Below are 20,629 nucleotides of genomic sequence, written 5' to 3' on the forward strand. Positions count from 1 at the left end.
TTCCAAAAAAGGGAACTAACTGCCCAGTCATGAGTTTCATCCCACAATGTTTCAGTAATGCCTATATCATACTGTACCCTTGCAGCTATTAATTCAAGTTCCCCCATATAAGTTTTTTTTCAGTCTGTACTATTATCTTATCTGCTCTTGCTTTTCTGCACTCCTTGTGTTTAATCTTTAGAACGTTTCTAGTATTATCTGTATTTAATATGGGTGTCTCTCTGCTTGCCAAACTCGCATTTGCCTCCATTCTACCTCCATGACCCCCCTTGCTATTTCTCCATCCCCATCTATTCACATACTGTAGTTATCTTTTTCATTCCCCTTCCCCCTCCATCCTAGTTTAAAATCTCCTCCAACCTTTTTAACATTCTCACCTCTAGCACAGAAGATCCCTCTTCATTGAGGTGCAATCCGTCCCTAGCATAAAGATTGCACCTCTCAGAAAAGGAGACCTAGTGCTCTAAAAAACCCAAACCCTCCTTCCTACACCACTTTCTTAGCCATGCATTAACCTCCCTAATCTCCGACTGTCTCCCTGTGGTAGCTTATGGCACTGGTAGTATTTCAGAAAATTCTACTTTGGAGGTCTTTGCTTTAACTTTTGGCCTAGATCCCTGAAATCATTCTTTAGGACCCTTCATCTTTCTTGTAACTTTGACATTGGTGCCAAGATGTACCAAGTTCGCCGGGTCAGTCCAAGCCCCTCCCAACAATCTGTCTACCCGATCCGCAATGTGCCGAACCCGAGCGACATAAAAACTGTTCGGTTCATGGCAGCAGATTGCCATATCTACCTTCCTAATAACAGAGTCCCTTACCACCACACTCTCTCTTTGTGTATTCTTTGAGTATCGCGATTCCCTTCTGTACTGGTGAAACTATTCCCCTGACTGCTAGAGGAATCAGTCTCCCCCTGCCTTGCCATTTCTGCCCTGACACTCACAATATCTTCACTCAATATGGCAAATCTATTTAGATGGGTCAGCTCAGAACTGACCTGCCTCTTCCCCTTATAACTGTTACCCAGATATCTACCTGCTCTTCACTCACAGCACCATCAGTACCACTAGTCCCAGCCAGGGCCTGCTCAGTGAGCATTAAACGCCTTTCAAGATTGTCAATGTACCTCAATATTGCAAGTTTCCTCTTCAGATCAGCAATCTCTAACTCTAAAGAGACCACCTGCTCACACTTCACAGCGGTATGCTCCTTGGAACAGCTGCTCCAAGTGCACATAAATGTGGCAAGATGTGCATTGAGTGGCACTCAATCCTGCTCATTATTGCAACTATTGAGCTGTAAATACTAAAAATGAACTATACTTCACTGTACTCTAACTTGTTTAACCCCTTCCTTGTTCAAACTCCTGTTTCTAACTGCACACTTAATACAACCAGCACTTGAAATAAACCAGTCACACAGATCAGGACACGCAAGCTGTAATGTAACCATGTATTGTTATCACAACTCTTTGCCCAGGACATATTTGAAAACCAGAGGTAACTCTCAATGTATTACTTCCTGCAAAAACATTAAATAAATAAAATCTCCCCTCAATTAGGCACAAAATCTCAAACTCTATGCAACCACCAAGGATCTTACTACTAGGGATTCTCATCCCGTTTACTAGAAAACATATGATGAACTTACACAAATCTATTGTAGCAAAATCTATCCGAAAATGCAGTTACTCTCTTCAAAACATAGAAAGTTAAATTAGGGACCAAAGACAATACTTATAACATGTTAGATTTAATATACAAAAGTAGTACAGTGCTTAGTTACAGAAATTAATGTTACAAGAAACATACAATATAATAAATCCAGACAGCTTCATAAAATAAACAGAATCAAAACAGAAAATCTAAATACGTTACCGCATAACAATATCAGATTGCTCCAAGAGGTCATGAAATTGGAAAATCAGAATTCACATGTCTTGTTGGCATAACACACTCCTTTTTGTTGACCTTTTTGTCAACTTTCTCTGCTACTCACAGGAGGGGATTTCAGGCATCTAGTAGGTCTGGGTACTCGCACCAGACCTACATAATATAAACATATAATTGTATTGGGCCATTAATGAGAACCCAAGGTTAAGCTCTGGTGCTCCGATTCCCCCTGTAACCCTCTGTTTTGGAGTTTAAGCTTGTGTTGCTCCTGTTGGCTCGTGCCGAAATAAACTCCATTTAACTCCTTTGTTCTTTCTGGTGCATGTGATCCTGGTGTACTCGTTTGGTCTTCCGTGACAACAATGACAGTATCGATTTACCAGCCTCTCTTTATTAACATGTTATTACTATGCTACTGCTATATTGCCCAACCCTACTATGAACAAGCAAATAATTTCTCCCCTGTATGAATCCTATGGTGTTTGAGAAGTTGGCACTTCTTTGAAAAACTTTTTCCACACTCTGTACATGGGAAAGGTTTCTCCCCTGTGTGAATCTTCTGGTGTTCAAGGAGACTTCTCTTTAAACTGAATTGTTTCTCACACTCTGTACATGGGAAAGGTTTCTCCCCTGTGTGAATCTTCTGGTGTATAAGGAGGTTGCCCTTCTGTGAAAAGCTTTTTCCACACTCTGTACATGTGAAAGGTTTCTCTCCTGTGTGAATCTTCTGGTGTTCAAGAAGTCTTCTCTTTAAACTGAATTGTTTCTCACACTCTGTACATGGGAAAGGTTTCTTCCCTGGGTGATTCCTCTGGTGTACAAGGAGGTTGCTCTTCACTGAAAAGCTTTTTCCACACTCTGTACATGTGAAAGGTTTCTCCCCTGTGTGAACCCTCTGGTGTTTAAGGAGGCTGCTGTTTAAACTAAACTGTTTCTCACACACTGTACATGTGAAAGGTTTCTCCCCTGTGTGAATCCTCTGGTGTTGGAGGAGGCTGCTCTTTACACTGAACTGTTTCTCACACTCTGTACATGTGAAAGCTTTCTTCCCTGTATGAATCACCTGGTGTTTGAGGAGGTACCGCTTCTGTGAAAAGCTTACCCCACACACAGTACATGTGAAATCTTTCTTCTCTGTGTGAATCACCACGTGTTTCAGGAGGTACCGCTTCTGTGAAAAAGTTTTCCCACACACTGTACATTTGAAAGCTTTCTCCCCTGTATGAATCATCTGGTGTCTAAGAAGGCTGCTCTTGAAACTGAATTGTTTCTCACACTCAGTACAAGTGAAAAATGTATCTGCCGTGTGAATGCTCTGGTGTGTGATGAGGTACTCCTTCTGTGAAAAGCTTTTCCTACACACTGTACATTTGAAAGCTTTCCCCCCTGTGTGAATCCTCTGGTGTTTGATGAGGTACTTTTTCTTTGAAAAGCTTTTCCCACACACTGTACATGTGAAAGATTTGTCCCCTGCATAAATATTATGGTGTGTGCTGAAACTGCTTTTAGTGCTTAACTTCTTTCTACACTCTGTACAATTAAAATGTTTCTCCACTGTGTGAATTCTCTCGTGTAAAAGGAGGTTCCCGTGCAATGAAAAACGTTTGCCCCTGTCTGTACAGGTACATTGTTGCTTGCTCGTGTGCACACACAGGTGTGTGAGAAAGTCCCTATTCAATGAGAAGCTTTCCCCACAATTACAACAGACCACATGCTGAGCACTGCAGCAGCTTCTTGAATTTCTCTCAAATCCTTTGCTTGCCCCATACTTAGACTCTGTCTGTGCTGTGTGCTGTACAAGGCTTGTAAATTCACCATCATGTGGCATTGTTTCCTTGCACGTGTGCAACATGTGGCAGAAATCATTGGTTTTTGGCACATCTGGGCTGCTTCTGGACATATCAGTGCTCCAGTTCTGCGCTTCATTCAGGAGATTCTCTAACAGAAATAAACAAAGACAGAACTGAAATGTTTTCAAATCTGTAAAGCAAAGTTCTAATAAAACATACTTTGCAGAATATATTTTATCATTACTTAACAAAATGTTCTCTTAACTCTATACCCATGGCTTTAAAATTGTGGCCCCTGGATATCCAATGGCCCACAATTACTTTGGTGGTGATCCCCAAAGACCTAAAATGTGTTTCTGGCAGATCATACAGTCAATTAATTTTGATACATATATCATTTGTATTTATTACTGTATTGATTATCTAATTGTACATGTACATCCCCCAAATCATTATTAATATTGAAATTGTCCATGAGAAGTAAATTTAAGGAACTCCTGGTTTATTAACTAGTGAGTTCATGAGATTAACCCAACTAGACAAAAATATATAATGTTAAGATAGATGGGAGAAGACTACATGGGCATCTAAACCCGGCCCAATTACTCTCTGAGTCACTTTATTGTCACATTCAAACTACTATCATCCAATGTCCCAAGCAAGCCGACTTGGTGGAATATTTGACTCCTCTCACATTCATGCTATGAGGATTATTGCCAATTTTTTGCTCCGCAACATTTCCACAATCTGCCGTTTTCTAAAACACTTATGCATACCCTCATCTCTCAACAATTGCAACTTTCTCCTCTCTGGCCTTCCCTTCTCTCAACTTCACACGCTACAATTAATTAAAAAGGCTGCTGTTAGAGAGTTCGCACTTTCTTTTTGGTCTGTCTCTGCCCCTCTTGTCCTGAGATCTTTTCAGTAGCTCCCCATTAAACTCTGCAATAATTATAAGATTTTCCTTTAAGGCGCTATATACTTCTATTCCTATAATAAAGATGGCACCTCTCAGAAAAGGAGTCCCAGTGCTCTAAAAACCCAAACCCCTCCTTCCTGCACCACTTTCTTAGCCATGCATTAACCTCCCTAATCTCTGACTGTCTCCCTGTGGTAGCTAGCGCATGGCACTGGTAGTATTTCAGAAAATACTACCTTCGAGGTCCGTGCCTTAAGCTTTTGGCCTAGATCCCTGAAATAATTTTTTAGGACCCCCCATCTTTTTCTAACTTTGTCATTGGTGCCAACATGTACCATGTAACAGGGAAACGGGAAACTCCCAAGCAAAAATGCAAAACTACTGTATGTACTAATCACACATACTATAATGGACACTTCATTCACTCCGGGAAGAAGCCCACCCTATGTGCGAAATGCGTTGAGTGTCTTGGACACTCGTGAGACCTCCTTCGGACCCTTTATTTTTTGCCATCTGTTATTCCTCTTGTTTTGGACTCATTAGAAATGGTTGAATGAATCTATACGATCTATATAGGACTCTTATCATGCATCAGGGACCTTAAATGATCTTGGATTCCGGATTGCCTTTGTGATTTTACAGGCGTATTTGCCTGTGCTAGCATTCATATGCCAGCCTATTGATGGTGGCTATAATTAGGCTGTATGTGCTATGCACAGGTACATCTCCTTGATATAGTCCAATTATTTTTCTTTTCTGCAGTGGGTATTACATTTTTATATTTTTTATTTACCCTCTTGACCCCTAGATTTATGCATTATTTACTATTTTATATTATTAATATTATATATATTTTCACATATATACTAGCTTATCTGGATGTATCTATGGTGGGCAGTTATTTTTCTGACCATTAGAGTATATGTGATTAGTACATACAGTAGTTTTGTATTTTTGCTTGGGGGAGTTTCCCTGTTAGTTCCATCTCATACCCTTTATAGGGCTTTTTGATTAGATATAGCCTGTTCATGTGGTGAGAGCAGGAATGATAATGTTACTGCCCCTGTCTCTTTTCGTGTGGTCATGTGCTTTATGGTTCTAACTTGTACTGCAGTTGTTGAGGTTTTGGCATTATTACTTCTTTGTAATTATATATATTTTTTTGGTTCCTTGGGACGCTCAAAAAGTGGTTCGTTTTTCTATATGTTTTTTAAATTGTTCATGACTTATTGTGGTGTAAAACATACAGGACCCCTATAAGCTCATATTGATGGTTAAAGCTCACTCCTTTGCACCTTCCACACCCATGGGAACTTGCATCCAGTTTGATTGCGACAAATCTAATACAGAGTGCTTTTCCTGGTATTATACAGATTAAGAGCTTCAATCAGACTTAGAACTATGCAACTAATTTTGACAGATTATAAATCCTTATTCCTGGTAATGTACAGGTTATTAAGAATCTATTTTAGTGTTAGGACCCTTGAGATGTGATCTGCCTTGGAAGGGCTCAAGGGCTTACAACACTTTGGCCAAAGAGTTCAACTAAAAGACCATTTTATTCAAAAGATATCTTTATATATATATATATATATATATATATATATATATATATATTTAAGCACTGTACCGTGTATTAGTGTCTTTGGATGCTGCACTGAGCTCTGTCTGTGTTTTATGTTCTGTCTCTAGTTTTAAATATTTATTGTGGTGTACTAATAATTTCCATTTGTCTTTTGATCTTGACTTTTTATGCTTTATTACTTTGTTGATTACATTATTTTTGAGTGCTTTAAGGGATTCTGTTTGTCATGTGTGTGTGTGTGTGTGTGTGTGTATGTATATATATTATTCTATATAGGATTTGCACCCATCATCTTGTTTTCCCGACGGAGTGCCTATTGTTCTTGCTTATCCGTTATGCTTATATATACACACACACACACACACACACACACACACACACACACACACACACACACAGAAAAAAAGATATACTGCTGCGCTCGCTTGGATATGTGGATGAGAGACCTGATGAAGTCACATGTATCAAGACAAAACGCATAGGGTAAAGACAAGGACTCTCTATGAATTTATGGACTTACAGTTTGGTCCGGAAATAATTGATTAACTGATACAAGTTTTGTTATTTTGGCGGTGTACCAAAATAAAGTCAAATTACAGTTAAATAATGAATATGGGCGTAAAGTGCAGTCTATCAGCTTTAATTTGAGGGTATTCACATCCAAATTGGAGGAAGGGTTTAGGAATTACATCTCTTTAATATGTAGCCCCCTCTTTTTCAAGGCACCAAAAGTAATTGGACAATTGACTCAAAAGCGGTTTCATGGACAGGTGTGGGCTATTCCTTCGTTATTTCATCATCAATTAAGCAGGTAAAAGGTCTGGAGTTGATTCCAGGTGTGGCATTCGCATTTGGAAGCTGTTGCTGTGAACCCACAATATGTGGTCAAAGGAGCTCTCAATGCAAGTGAAACAGGGCATCCTTAGGCTGCAAAAAAAATGAAAATCCATCCGAGATAGCAGGAACATTAGGAGTGGCCAAATCCACAGTTTGATACATTCTGAGAAAAAAGAACGCATTAGTGAGCTCTGCAACACAAAAAGGCCTGGACGTCCATGGAAGACAACAGTGGTGGATGATCGTAGGATTCTTTCCATGGTAAAGAAAAACCCCTTCAAAACATCCAGCCAAGTGAAGAACACTATCCAGGAGGTAGGCATATCATTATCCAAGTCTACCATAAAGAGAAGACTTCACGAGAGCAAATACAGAGGGTTCACCACAAGGTGCAAACCATTCATAAACCTCAAGAATAGAAAGGCCAGATTAGACTTTGCCAAACAATATCTAAAAAAGCCAGCCCAGTTCTGGAACAGCATTCTTTGGACAGATGAAACTAAGATCAACCTGTACCAGAATGATGGGAAGAAAAAAGTATGGAGAAGGCTTGGAACGGCTCATGATCCGAAACCATGCCACATCATCTGTAAAACACGGTGGAGGCAGTGTGATGGCATGGGAATGCATGGGTCAACAGTGTTTATTGATGATATGACAGAAGACAGAAGCAGCCGGATGAATTCTGAAGTGTATAGGGATATATTGTTGCTCAGATTCAGCCAAATTCAGCGTAGTTGATTGGACGGCGCTTCACTTTGCAGATGGACAATGACCCAAAACATACTGCGAAAGCAACACAAGAGATTTTTTTTTTTTTTAATAACTTTTTTTTATTAGGAAACAGGCAAATTTACAGGCATGTATCACGTCACACTTTCCTAATACAATCTGGTTTTCTGATTTTCCGTGTTGGGAAGGGGGGGTGTGCACCGCCAAGGGTGGCGCGACCTCTGGGTCACCGGAGAGGTCTGAAAAAGAGAGGGGGGGAGAGGGTATGGGGGTAGGGGGTGAGAGGGTGTGCCTTCCCCGCCCCGCTGACCCTAACATCCTTCAGGCTGTGGTCTGGGTGATCATGGTGTCTCCTATTGGGTTCACTTAGGTGTCAGTGAACCTCCCAGGGTTCCCATATTTTATAATGACTTGCAGTCTTGCGTTTGAGAAACGCCGTCAGATGCTCCATGAGCATTACTTCATCTATTCTTCTCTTAACCGCCTGAATGGAGGGGGGAGAGATCTTTTTCCAGGAGAATGCCACAGCACACCTAGCCGCGGTAAGAATGGAGGAGATTAATTTTCCTACCGGGCAGTCAATTTCCTCTATTGGCCTGCCCAGGAGGAAGGTCAGTGGATCTGGATCTAGTGTGAGGCTAGTTACCTCTCGGATTAAAGTTTGAATAGAAAACCAAATTTTTTGGATTTTTGGGCATGACCACCAAATGTGGGCCATGTCTCCTCTCTGTCCACAGCCTCTCCAACATAGATCTGAGGCCAGGGGGTAGATTTGCTTCAATCTAACTGGGGTAAGATACCAGTGGAACAAGATTTTGTAGATATTCTCCTTTGTCGTGGTACAGATGGAAGTTCCTGAAGCAGCGTCCCATATATCCTCCCAGTCTTCTCTATCTATATCTATACTTAATTCTGCCGCCCACTTGGACATGTAGTCGTGAGTGGAGGGGCCTGCTGTTCTCTCCATACCAGCGTATATGTTTGAAATCAAGGCTGTTTGATGTGTGCCAGTTTGGCAGAGCCTCTCAAAATTGGTGAGGGGAGGATACTCAAATTTTGGGGACAATTTTTGGAGATAATGTCTAATTTGGAGATACTTAAATAGGCTCAGTTCTGGGGCCTCGTATTTTGCTCGTAATTCTTGAAAGTTCAGCAGCCTTCCATCGCTCAGCAGGTCGGCGACCACCCTAACCCCCTTCAGACGGATATAGTCGAACTGCTTTGGTTCACATCCCGGGGGGAAGTGGGGGTTGTTGTGGAGCGGAGTAAGCAGCGAGCCTGGCGCAGTTAGTTTAAACTTTGATCTGCATTTCCGCCAAACTTCCCAGGTGTGTCTGATGGCACCTAGGTCGAACCTGCGGGGTGGTCTATCCCCCTTGTCTATGCACCAAAGGTGGGCCTGCAGGGAAGGCGTTTTTACATAGTGGGATTCAATGTCTAGCCAACAATAGAGACCCGGATCTGCGTTCCACACTACGGCTTGCCTCAACTGGGCCGCTAAGTAATACTTTGTGATATCTGGGACACCCAGACCCCCCCTTCCTCTTGACGCTAGGAGGACAGACCTGGCAACCCTGGGTCTTTTGCCCTTCCAAATGAATTTAAACATTCTATTCTGGATGTTTTTAAGTTCGGAACCGGGGACATGGATCGAGAGTGTCTGGAAATAGTATAGCAATCTGGGGAGTATATTCATTTTTACCGATATCATCCTCCCGATCCAAGAGATCTGGTAATCTTCCCATTTGTCCAGATCTTTTTTGATTTTTCTAAACAAAGCCGGGTAATTGTATTTGTATAATGATTGGTAGTTGCCTGATACATTTACTCCAGGTATTTAATGTATGAGGAACTCCATCTATAATTAAAGTTCAGTTTCATTAAATTAACTTCCGGTTCCGGTACGTTTAAGTGTAGGGCTTCTGATTTGTCGCTATTAGTTTTGTAATCCGAAATTGTGCCGAACTCCGCCAATTCTTTATGAAGATTGGGGAGCGATGTATGGGGGTGAGTTAGGGACAATATTATGTCGTCGGCGAAGAGCGAGATTTTATAATTTGTATCGCCAATTGGTACGCCCTGAATGTTTGCGTTTTCGCGTATTCTGGCCGCCAGTGGTTCGATCGTCAGGGCGAAGAGGAGAGGGGACAAGGGGCAACCCTGCCTAACACAAGAGATTTTTAAGGCAAAGGAGTGGAATATTCTGCAATGGCCGAGTCAATCACCTGATCTCAACCCGATCGAGCATGAATTTCACTTGCTGAAGACAAAACTTAAGGCAGAAAGATCCACGAACAAACAACAACTGAAGACAGCTGCAGTAAAGGCCTGGCAAAGCATCACAAAGGAGGAAACCCAGCGTTTGGTGATGTCCATGCGTTCCAGACTTCAAGCAGTCCAGACTTCAAGCAGTCATTGCCTGCAAAGGATTCTCGACAAAGTATTAAAAATGACAAAACTTAAGGCAGAAAGATCCACGAACAAACAACAACTGAAGACAGCTGCAGTAAAGGCCTGGCAAAGCATCACAAAGGAGGAAACCCAGCGTTTGGTGATGTCCATGCGTTCCAGACTTCAAGCAGTCCAGACTTCAAGCAGTCATTGCCTGCAAAGGATTCTCGACAAAGTATTAAAAATGAAAAATGTATTTATGATTGTGTTAATTTGTCCAATTACATTTGAGCCCCTGAAATAAGGGGACTGTGTATGAAAATGGTTGCAATTCCTAAACGTTTCATACGATATTTTTGTTCAACCCCTTGAATTAAAGCTGAAAGTCTGCATTTCTATTGCATCTCGGTTGTTTCATTTCAAATCCATTGTGGTGGCGTACAGAGCCAAAATTATGAAAATTGTGTCAGTGTCCAATTATTTCCGGACCCAACTTTATGTATGTTGCACAAATACATAATCTGTGTTGACATTTTAAACCCAAACCCCTCCCAATGGTGAATGTGGTGCCCGTGTAAAGCTCACTGAATGCTGTGGGATACAAAAACACATGTGGCAGAGACTTTGCGTTTAACATTGATGCGAGCACCTTAACCTGGTAGGGGGGGGGGGGGGGAGATGGGGGGTTGAAGGGAGGGAGGGCTGGAGGGGAGGGATGGAAGTGGGGGGACATATTATATATAGGGTTTTTTAGTGGGAGCAACATTATTTGCTTTCGCAGGAATCAATTATTTGATATATTATTTGAATATTTACTTAATTTTAAGACCTGCTAAGGAACAGATGATTGTTATTATGTCCTGATATGTAAAACCATAGAATTCAAAGAGGGTGTACTTTCTTTTTCACACAACTGTATACACTCCTATGAATATGGACAAGAGTCGAGAGTTGTGGTTTATCAATAATATATGTGGAACGAATAAGGAAAAAAAATATTGTGTTATAAGTAGTGTTATATCGGTATTTTGGCTAAATGTTGTGACATCCCATTGCCCCCACCCCCCCCATTTTCTTTTTTTGTTTCTATGGTGTTACCATCTGTCGCAATAATGAATATCAATATTTCTAGTCAATGTTAAAAGATATTTGATGTTAAAAATGTATACTGGTAGCTCTGGATAAGGAGTTAGGTAGACTTCGGAGCTACCACATAAACATGCCCAAAGAATACCATGCGAGTGGGCTGGTGGTGATGACCGTATGAACCCACCATTGGGAGACGTGGTGAGCAGAGTTCTGTCCGATCTCCTAGGGGAGGCCAGGCAGGTAGGCTCTGTAGAGGATGTGGGGATAGAGTCCCAGCTCACGGCTCCCCAACGGAAGCAGGCGTGATAGTTGTTAGGAAGGCCTGGGAGTCTGTTAACGTCCAAAGCCAAGACAAGGAGATTCAGGAGATTGAGGAGATGGGAGTGATCTCCAGGTCACAGAGTCCCTTGCATAGCCTGTGGTCCTTGTCCCCAAAAAGGACGGAACCACCCTGTTTCGTGTGGACTACCGGCAGTTAAATGCCCAGACCATGTTGGATGCCTATCCCATGCTTCGGATGGATGAGCTGTAAAGACGAGCTCGCCGGGGCCACGTATCTGACCACCATGGATCTGACCCGAGGGTACTGCCAGATCCCATTGACCCAGGAGAAGTCGGCCTTCGTCACCAAGAGTGGCTTGTACAAATTTTCAGTCATGCCATTTGGGATGAAGAAAACTCCAGCTACCTTCCAGCTTCTGGTCAATCGCTTGCTGGAGGGAATGCAGGGGTATGCTAGGGTGTACTTGGATGACCAGGCGGTCTTTAGTAATTCCTGGGCTGACCACCTTACCCATGTAGCGGCAGTCCTAGCCTGTATCCAGGAGGCCGGGCAAACGCTAAAGCCAGCCAAGTGCCAAATAGGGATGGCAGAGGTTGTATACCTCGGGCACAGGGTAGGCGGGTGGCATCTCAAGCCTGGGCCTACCAGGGTGGAAACCATTGTGGGGTTACCGTTTAAAACGAGCAAAAAACAGGTGCTAGCCTTTGTGGGGGCTGCCGGGTATTACCGCAAGTTTGTACCCCACTACAGTGCCCTGGCCTAACCCCTGACCAACCTGACTAAAAAGAGACTCCCTCACACAGTAACATGGTCATTGGAGTGTGAGCATGCCTTCTCAGCCCTCAAGGTTGCCCTGGCCAGTGCTCCAATCCTGGCAGCCCCCGACTATGACAAGTGGTTCCGGATTCAGACCGATGCCTCTAACTTTGGTATCGGTGCAGTGCCGTGGGGTTGAATATCTAGTTGTGTACCTATGCCGCAATTTATTAGATCGGGAGGCTTCGTATGCTACAATTGAAAAGAAGGAGTTATTGGGCATAGTATGGGCACTCTGGAAACTCCAACCATATGTGTATGGTCACCCTTTTACTGTCATTACAGACCATAATCCCGAGCTGGTTGCAGCAGGTCTCTGGGGATAATGCCAAGCTGCTGCGGTGGAGTCTGGCCTAACAGGAGTATGACTTCACCATTCAGCACAAAACGACAAGTGAGTGAGCACGGCAATGCCGATGGACTTTCCCGGCAGGACGATCCATGGCCGGCCAAGCTTAGACCTTCAGGTGTCCTGCTTAGGGATCAACCCATTTGGGTTGCTACCCCACAGCTCTCCGTTTAAGGGGGGAGGTGTGACGGTTGGGGTAAATATGACTGCTTTTAATAAAGGTCAAGCCTACCTGTCAGTAATACATTTGTATTATGTTATATGTGTATATGTATTCTGTAGGCTGGTTCCAGCACTGCAGGGACCAGAGGTTAATTTTGTTTTCAGATGGACTGTTGCAAAGTGATATGTGATCTTCCCAAGTACGGCTAAAGCCCCAGTGCGCACGCGACGGGGTGCTTGGTGGCGCTTGTCCCCGGCAGTAGCACAACGGGGAGCCAGGGCGGGGGCGCGGCCATGACGTTACACGGCTGGTTCGCCCACATTGGCTGAACCGCCACCGTGACGTGGCCAGCGCTCCGTTGCCACAAGCAATGACAAAATCCTTGTCTTTGCTAAATGTGGTCGCTCATCGCGCCGGCGTGTGTAGGAAGCTACTGGGGCCGGCCCCATAGAGGGCCGTACCTTGTGTGCCCCGCGCACTAAGTCGCCGCCACGGCCACTGGGAACCTAGCCTAAGGCACTGCATGTAACTGTGTTTGCCCTTCCCCCCACCAATCGGGTTTGGTCGTGTTGCAAACACCTGGGAAAGGGGAGATTCCTGGTGAGATCAAAGCAGCTCTTTGTTAGCTGTGAGCTCAGTGTTTTAGTTGTGAGTTAGATTTTGTTTGGAGCAGCAGCTGGGAAGAACCTCGAAGAAGCTGCATGGACAGAAAATCTCTTTAGGTCTCTGCTTCTAGGGTACCCCAGTTCACAGTTCTGTGTGTGTTGTTTTGCTTTAAATAGACGTGGAAATTTATTTTTCCAGTAAATTAATTTTATAAACGCTGTGCTCTGTCTGGCGAATTGATCCCTGGTGTGTTAGTCCTGGTCTCCCGTGACATATTACTTGTAACTAGATAACCTTTGTCTACACAAAAGGATGTTCTGGTACTCACCATCGATAGAAATTGTGACTATTTCTCTCTTTATTGGGGGCAGATGATCCTCAGTGTTCGGTTCTTCTTTCTCTGGCTTAACCTCTAATCTCTCGGGTACAATCACTGGAAAACCTGCAAACAAGAAAGGAACATTCATAAAACGCTGGGAGTGGAAACTCTTCTGGTGATATCACTATACAGAAATACTGTATACTGATTCCTGAGAGGAGGGGATACGTAATTGATTGTACTCGATTATTAACACTGAGTGATTAGTATTTTAACCCCTGAGGGATGGAAACATGTTGGTTTGGGTGCTACCAACATTCCAACTTCAATAACAATAATAATATTCTCAATTTAACCTTAGACAAATCATGTGAGTTTGTTTTTTTACTAGAACATGTAGCTTATAATTATATCTGTGCTTTAATGTTATTTTCCCCAATATTGCAGACATTTCAGTCAATATTTTAAACAAAATGAATACAGTGAGTGTATGAGATTACTTTCCACCAACAGGAAATTAATCTATTTCTCTTTTATTGGGGTCAGATGATCCTCAGTGTTCGGTTCTTCATTCTCTAACTTAGGGCCTCATGCAGTAAGCGACGAATATGTGAAATCGGCAAGCTTACCGATTAGTCATGTTATTGGCGATTTTCCCTCTCCGTATGCAGTAAGTGCCGAATACATTCAAAATGAAGCCGAAAACAAATCCGCCCACTCTCACGATGATTTGCCGATCACACACAGGTGTATCGGCGTGCATGGCGGGGTGCTGTTAGGTTGCCCAATCACAAATCTTGCTGAATCAGGCGAACCAAGCATGTATTGGATAGCGCGCCATATTTAAAGGCAACGTGTACTGCTAATCATTCTCTGTGTTGTTGGGAGTGAGAGAGAGAGACGCACAGAGCTGGGTGATTTAAGATTTGCATATTGACTGAGAGACTTGTTGTGTATTGTGAGAGCTTTGTCCTTTGTTGTTTTGTTTACATCTTTGTCTTGTTTTATATGTGGAAGTGTTTCGTGTGATTGGCTGTACATTTGTTGTCTGTTTTTTGTGAGTGCTGTAAGTATGCCCGCAAAGCGTGGGAAGAGTGATGCTGGTGGGAGTGGGAGTGCTACTCGTGCGAGTACGCGTCGGAGTGAACGTACTGTTCAGGGGAGTGATGTTGCTAGGAGTGCGAGTGCTGTTGCTGCGAGTGGTGTTGCTGGGAGTGTGAGTGCTGTTGCTGGGAGTGGGAGTGCTGTTGCTGCGAGTGGTGTTGCTGTGAGTGTGAGTGCTGTTGCTGGGAGTGGGAGTGCTGTTGCTGGGAGTGGGAGTGCTGTTGCTGGGAGTGCTGGTGCTAGGAGTGCGAGTGCTGTTGCTGGGAGTGCTGGTGCTAGGAGTGCGAGTGCTGTTGCTGGGAGTGGGAGTGCTGGGAGTGGGAGTGCTGCTGGTGGCTCAGTTGCAGATGGGGTGTCTGGTGGTGGCGTGCTTGCTGGTGGCCAGCTTTTGGAGTCTCTTCCATTGGAAGGAGAGTCCAGTCAGCACCAGCCAAGCTCTGAGCCTAAACCTGCTCGGAAGAAACGTGTGGAGAAGCCACGTAATCCTCGCTTCAATGACCAAGAAAATAGGGCTCTTGTCACTGGGATTCTGGAGCACTATGACAGTATCTATGGACATTTAGTAGGTAAGTGTACCTTTCCATTTATTCTTCAAATACATGTGATCCTAGGTCATCTGAGTTTTGTTCATATGCAAATATGGGTACAGAATATCTTTCTATGTTAATTAGTGTGGAAACACAGCTTTTTATCATGCGTTACAAGGACAACAAAACTCAGGCGTACAATTTGCGATAACTGCATACAATATTAATGCAACCTTGCTTACATGTATAGGTTTAGTAGTGAATGCTCATGTGCTTCACATATTACACCAAAAACAGCATGTTTGCTTTCTCTTGGAACAGCTAGCAGTGTAGGAAACTGGTGCTTGTATTATTATTAATTAACCTCATATATTTTCTATGTTTTTCAAGGGCGGACAAGTTCATCAAGCAAAAAAGAAATGTGGGACACAATAGTCATTGGTGTCAATGCGTGTGGGAATAGTGTCAGGGACAAGGGGAATTGTCGCAAAAGATTTGACGATATTCGGTCAAAATTGAAAAAGAAAATACAAGACCAACGCGTGCATGCTTCTGGCACTGGAGGTGGGCCGCCACCACAACGTCTGATATTAACTCCATTGGAGGAGCTGCTTCGGGGAAAATTACTTCCCGTCGTCGTGGAGGGCTTGGCCGGTGACCGTGACATTGGAATTTATCCCTCACAATTTCCACCAGGTGAGAAATATTACTGTACTAGGCGTGTCGTTGCTTACAGTTATTTTGCATATTTCCGCTGCTTTTTATACTGTCTTCACAATATAAGCATACCTGCATCTATATATGTATATGTCTGATTCTGTATATATATATATATCTCAAAATAGACATATATGTTGTAGTCCTACTAAAAGCAGTAACTAATATAGCACGTGCCATTGCGTGGTCATTTACATGTGAATTCCCAAAATGCATTGCTGCAGTGGAAGCAATTGATGGTGGGCGTAGATGGGGAACAACAGGGTAGTACACATGTGTAACACATGCTAATGAGAAATTATTACTAGCTACAGGTACAGAACATAAATATGTATAATATTATTGTGTATTTTATTTATTTTACTCCTACAAACACGACATTACTGCCTATTCTAAGCATGCATCAAATATATTGCATGCAACGGCCTACAAACATCACTTGCACTAACACATCTATAGTTGTTTATGAAAAGGTCCATTTTTGCTTTATGTCATATACAGACAGCATAATGAGGCACACGTAGCATATGTTATGTCATTGTGTTCATAACTTAAACACTGCAGACGACTATTTAGCTCCTCTACCATTGTGTTAAAGCAGCTGCAATGAATATCTCATCACAGCATACACGTCAACAGAGGGGGTGGGGTTCAGCACACACACAAATTACAGGGTCATCTTAGGGTCAACTTAGTTCACACCATTTTCACCTGTTTGAAGTAATTGAAAGGTCTGGCTGATTAGGGTTTTTGGGGAAGGGAATACCGTTCTTACAACCTGACTAGCACAACTGAAGTTAATCACACTCATTTGAAAGCTTAACTCTAGCTACTAAATGCCCCAACAAGTCATTAGTTATCAAACCGTACGTCACACATTAGTTCACTCATATCTATAGTTGAACTACTATCAACGACACATTATCACACACTGCATGTGTTGTCTTGTTGAGTGACAGCCACATTCAGGTGTGCCACATCTTCTATTAATGTACCACACATATCCTGTACCAAAAACAAAACTTTTTGCAATATGACCACCTTCATGATAACCATTGTGAATGTTCATCTCATGATAGTTATGTACATTATGATACTGATATGACTACACAACATATGATTTTTATGTACAAATTTAATCAATTTATCCTCACGCATTACTGCAGAAACATAGTATGTTGTATGTTAGGGAACTCAAAAGTTCTAAGTACACAGGCATGTACATTGTTATTACAACTATTTATGTTCACTTGCACACACACATTTTCGGTTAAGGAACTGATGCTGTTACTGTAGGTACTCATAAATACAGAACATACAATAACTGTTTGTTCAATATTTACACATGTAAATGTACAACTAATGTTATTGTTATATATAGTTGCCCCTGGAGGACATGTGTCACCTGAGACGGAACAAGTGTCTTCACCTGGGTCATGCAGCTCAACACACCTAGAAGGTGAGTGTATGAGTTGGTGGCCATATAATATGTGCACTTCTATATGTTATGTTGTCATGTTCATTATTTGTTTTGCACATGTTCTTTAAATAGGATTACTTAGTGTCAGTGAAAATGAAGTTTAAGGCAACATGTATTGTGTTAGTGATGTTAACTATCATGTAGGAGTTCTGAGTTTAGAGCAAGTGTTCATTCATTCATATTTCATACTGAGTCCAAACATTATTCGTAAGTCAAGGTAGATTTTAATGTGAGGTTATGAAACGTATGGAAACATGTTAGGTGTTACTTATGACACAGTATAATTACATAGTAAAACAGCAGAGATTAACATGCCATTTAATAATGTGTACATTTATTTTTAGAACATGATGATGAAGATGATGATGATGCCGCCATAGACACAGAAATACAATCAAGTGACCATGAAGAGGTTCCAATTGAAACAGTTATACCGCCAAATCGTCCATCAACTAACACATACGATGCAATAGTAGCTTCTGAGGGAAAAATTGTGGAAGCAGAAAATCGTCGCCATTCTGATCTGATGACAGTGCTGGAAAGGATGATTGCACTGCAGGAAGAAACGATATCACAATTGGCACATCTCCACAGAGTCTTCATTGAAGTGCCTAAACAGTTGCAAAAAATCAACACCTCATTCGAAGCATTAGTTGTTCAGCAAACCCAAGCAAATTACTTGAGAATGACTACTGTACCACATTTCAACTTCAACACCTCACAGGCAGGATCTTTACATGCTGGTAATTTTTCACCACATGCATCTGATCTTCATTCCCCAGGTCCGAATGTTACCGCTCAAGTAGTAGACATTGCTGTGCAGGTTCCTGACGACATCCTACCGCTGCCATCTGTACAAAATCAGGAGCTGACACCTACAAAGGAGGCGACAAAAACAAAACAGCACAAGCAGTTACTACTGACCAGTTTTTGGACACAAACAAAAAAAGACACACATGAAACAGACCAACCATCACTTGTGCAGTGTGTACCAACTTGCTCACATGTGTCAGGGGGCACAAGCCCTGTCGGTGAGTCACTGGCCAAAAGCCCTGTCGGTGAACAGTCACTGCCCACAAGCCCTGTAGGTGAGTCACTGGCCAAAAGCCCTGTCGGTGAACAGTCACTGCCCAAAAGCCCTGTAGGTGAGTCACTGCCCAAAAGCCCTGTAGGTGAGTCACTGCCCAAAAGCCCTGTAGGTGAGTCACTGGCCACAAGCCCTGCCCGTGAAGTGCCAGAGGCCACTCAAAGTGGCTCTGTTGTGGCTAAAGTTGTTGCAAAACGAAAAAGGAAAATACAAGAGACAACAAGCAGGCCTGTTACTCGCTCTCAAAAGGAACAAAAAAAATAAATGTTATAATTCACTAAATATGTCTTTGGCCTTGTTTTGTTGACTTCAGATTATCTAATTAATATTGTATGTATGCTGAAGACTGTGTTGTTTCCAAACTTTCAAGTATGTTCTTGTACACGTGAAGTTTTGGAAATGTTAACAGTCCTAATTAATGAATAGTGTTATTAATATTGATGTATTAATCGTCTGTTCAGTAATGGTCCACCAGGAGTCAGTTGTTATGTTTAGAGAATCTGCCATTGACTTACCTGCAAAACATTGTATTTGGGTGTGTTACTTGATGTAATCATTGCATGTGCATATTATTCACATGCAATTAAAAACACACATCTATTTAACTGCAAACATCTTTCTTGTCCGTGTACAGCAGGATTATGTGTTAAATATTACTTACCTTTGCCTTGCTTGGCCATTGTAATGTTGTCCTTTAATCATTTATGTGTTCTTGTTTCAAGAACATCTCTGAATGTATACTAATATATATGTAGTATGTATGGATATATGTACACACACACACACACACACACACACACACACACACACACACACACACACACACACACACACACATACAGTGTGTGTGTGTATGTATGTATATATATAGTACTATCTAAACTGGTATAGATGTATTTAAAATAAAACATACACTTCATGCTTCCTTGTGAAAACACAGTATTTGAATAATACAGGCCTAATGTTTGTGAACTATACTACCTGTGAGCCTATAACAGTATTGGCCTAAAACAAATGTTTATTACTTAATTCACTCATGGTTATCCCCATTTAAATAGGTTTCATACAAGGCCTACTTACTGGCATCAATATGTTGTGTGTACTCCTGTATATTATATATATATATATATATATATATATATATATATATATATATATATATATATATATATATATATATATATTATTGGTTTTAACACTACAGCCCTTCTAAATTAAAAAAAAACATTTTTTGATGGTAAATCACATTTACCAGACAGGTCAATGCAATAGGCCATACAAGTTTAAGCCTCTATTATGTTAACCTTTAAATAAATCACACCAATATAAAAATCCCTCTTTACATATAAGCCCTTAAAAGTTGTAATATAAACACACAGACATGTAAAGTTTGTTTTTACAGACATATTGTAATATATATATATATATATATATATATATATATAGCAGTATATATATTTATATATATATATATATATATAGCAGTATATATATATATATATATATATAGCAGTATATATATATATATAGCAGTATATATATATATATATATATATATATATATATATATATATATATATATATATATATTTAGGAGACAGATATATATATATACATATAGACACGTAGTTAAACTGATGCAGACAGGGAGTTAACCAGACTTTCAAATACACACAGAAATTTATGAGGAAAAAAAACATTTACTTTTGCAGGTGTGTGTGTATTTCATTATATGGCTGTGTAAGCACTATTTTCAGACAGTGGTCAATGTTATTTTTCCTCAACCCACAATGTTTCTTAATTAAAAGTCTAGCAATGTTGTGAGAAAGTAGATAAAAAAATGATACATGTTTGTCTGACAAAGGGCTATCACAAACCACAAACGTGAAACCAATTATTTCTACACATCCAATTGGTGCTTCAAACAAGGAGTACAAGTT

The 20,629-nt window shown here is 41.5% G+C and overlaps 1 protein-coding gene across 1 annotated transcript in view; it reads right to left on the reverse strand.

Moving 5' to 3' along the window:
- Positions 1 to 1,776: 1,776 nt before the first annotated feature.
- Positions 1,777 to 20,629, reverse strand: part of LOC142467289 (uncharacterized) — a 69,204-nt gene continuing 50,351 nt past the window's right edge. Inside the window, exons 4-5 of the mRNA XM_075572768.1 lie at positions 13,784 to 13,897; positions 1,777 to 3,833 (exon numbers count right to left, since the gene is read on the reverse strand). Coding sequence (XP_075428883.1) covers positions 2,332 to 3,833; positions 13,784 to 13,897 — 1,616 coding nt within the window. The 3' untranslated portion in view covers positions 1,777 to 2,331. The remainder of the gene's footprint in view (positions 3,834 to 13,783; positions 13,898 to 20,629) is intronic.

The sequence above is a fragment of the Ascaphus truei genome, chromosome 16, assembly GCF_040206685.1.
Source record: "Ascaphus truei isolate aAscTru1 chromosome 16, aAscTru1.hap1, whole genome shotgun sequence".
Classification (NCBI taxonomy): Eukaryota; Metazoa; Chordata; class Amphibia; order Anura; family Ascaphidae; genus Ascaphus; species Ascaphus truei.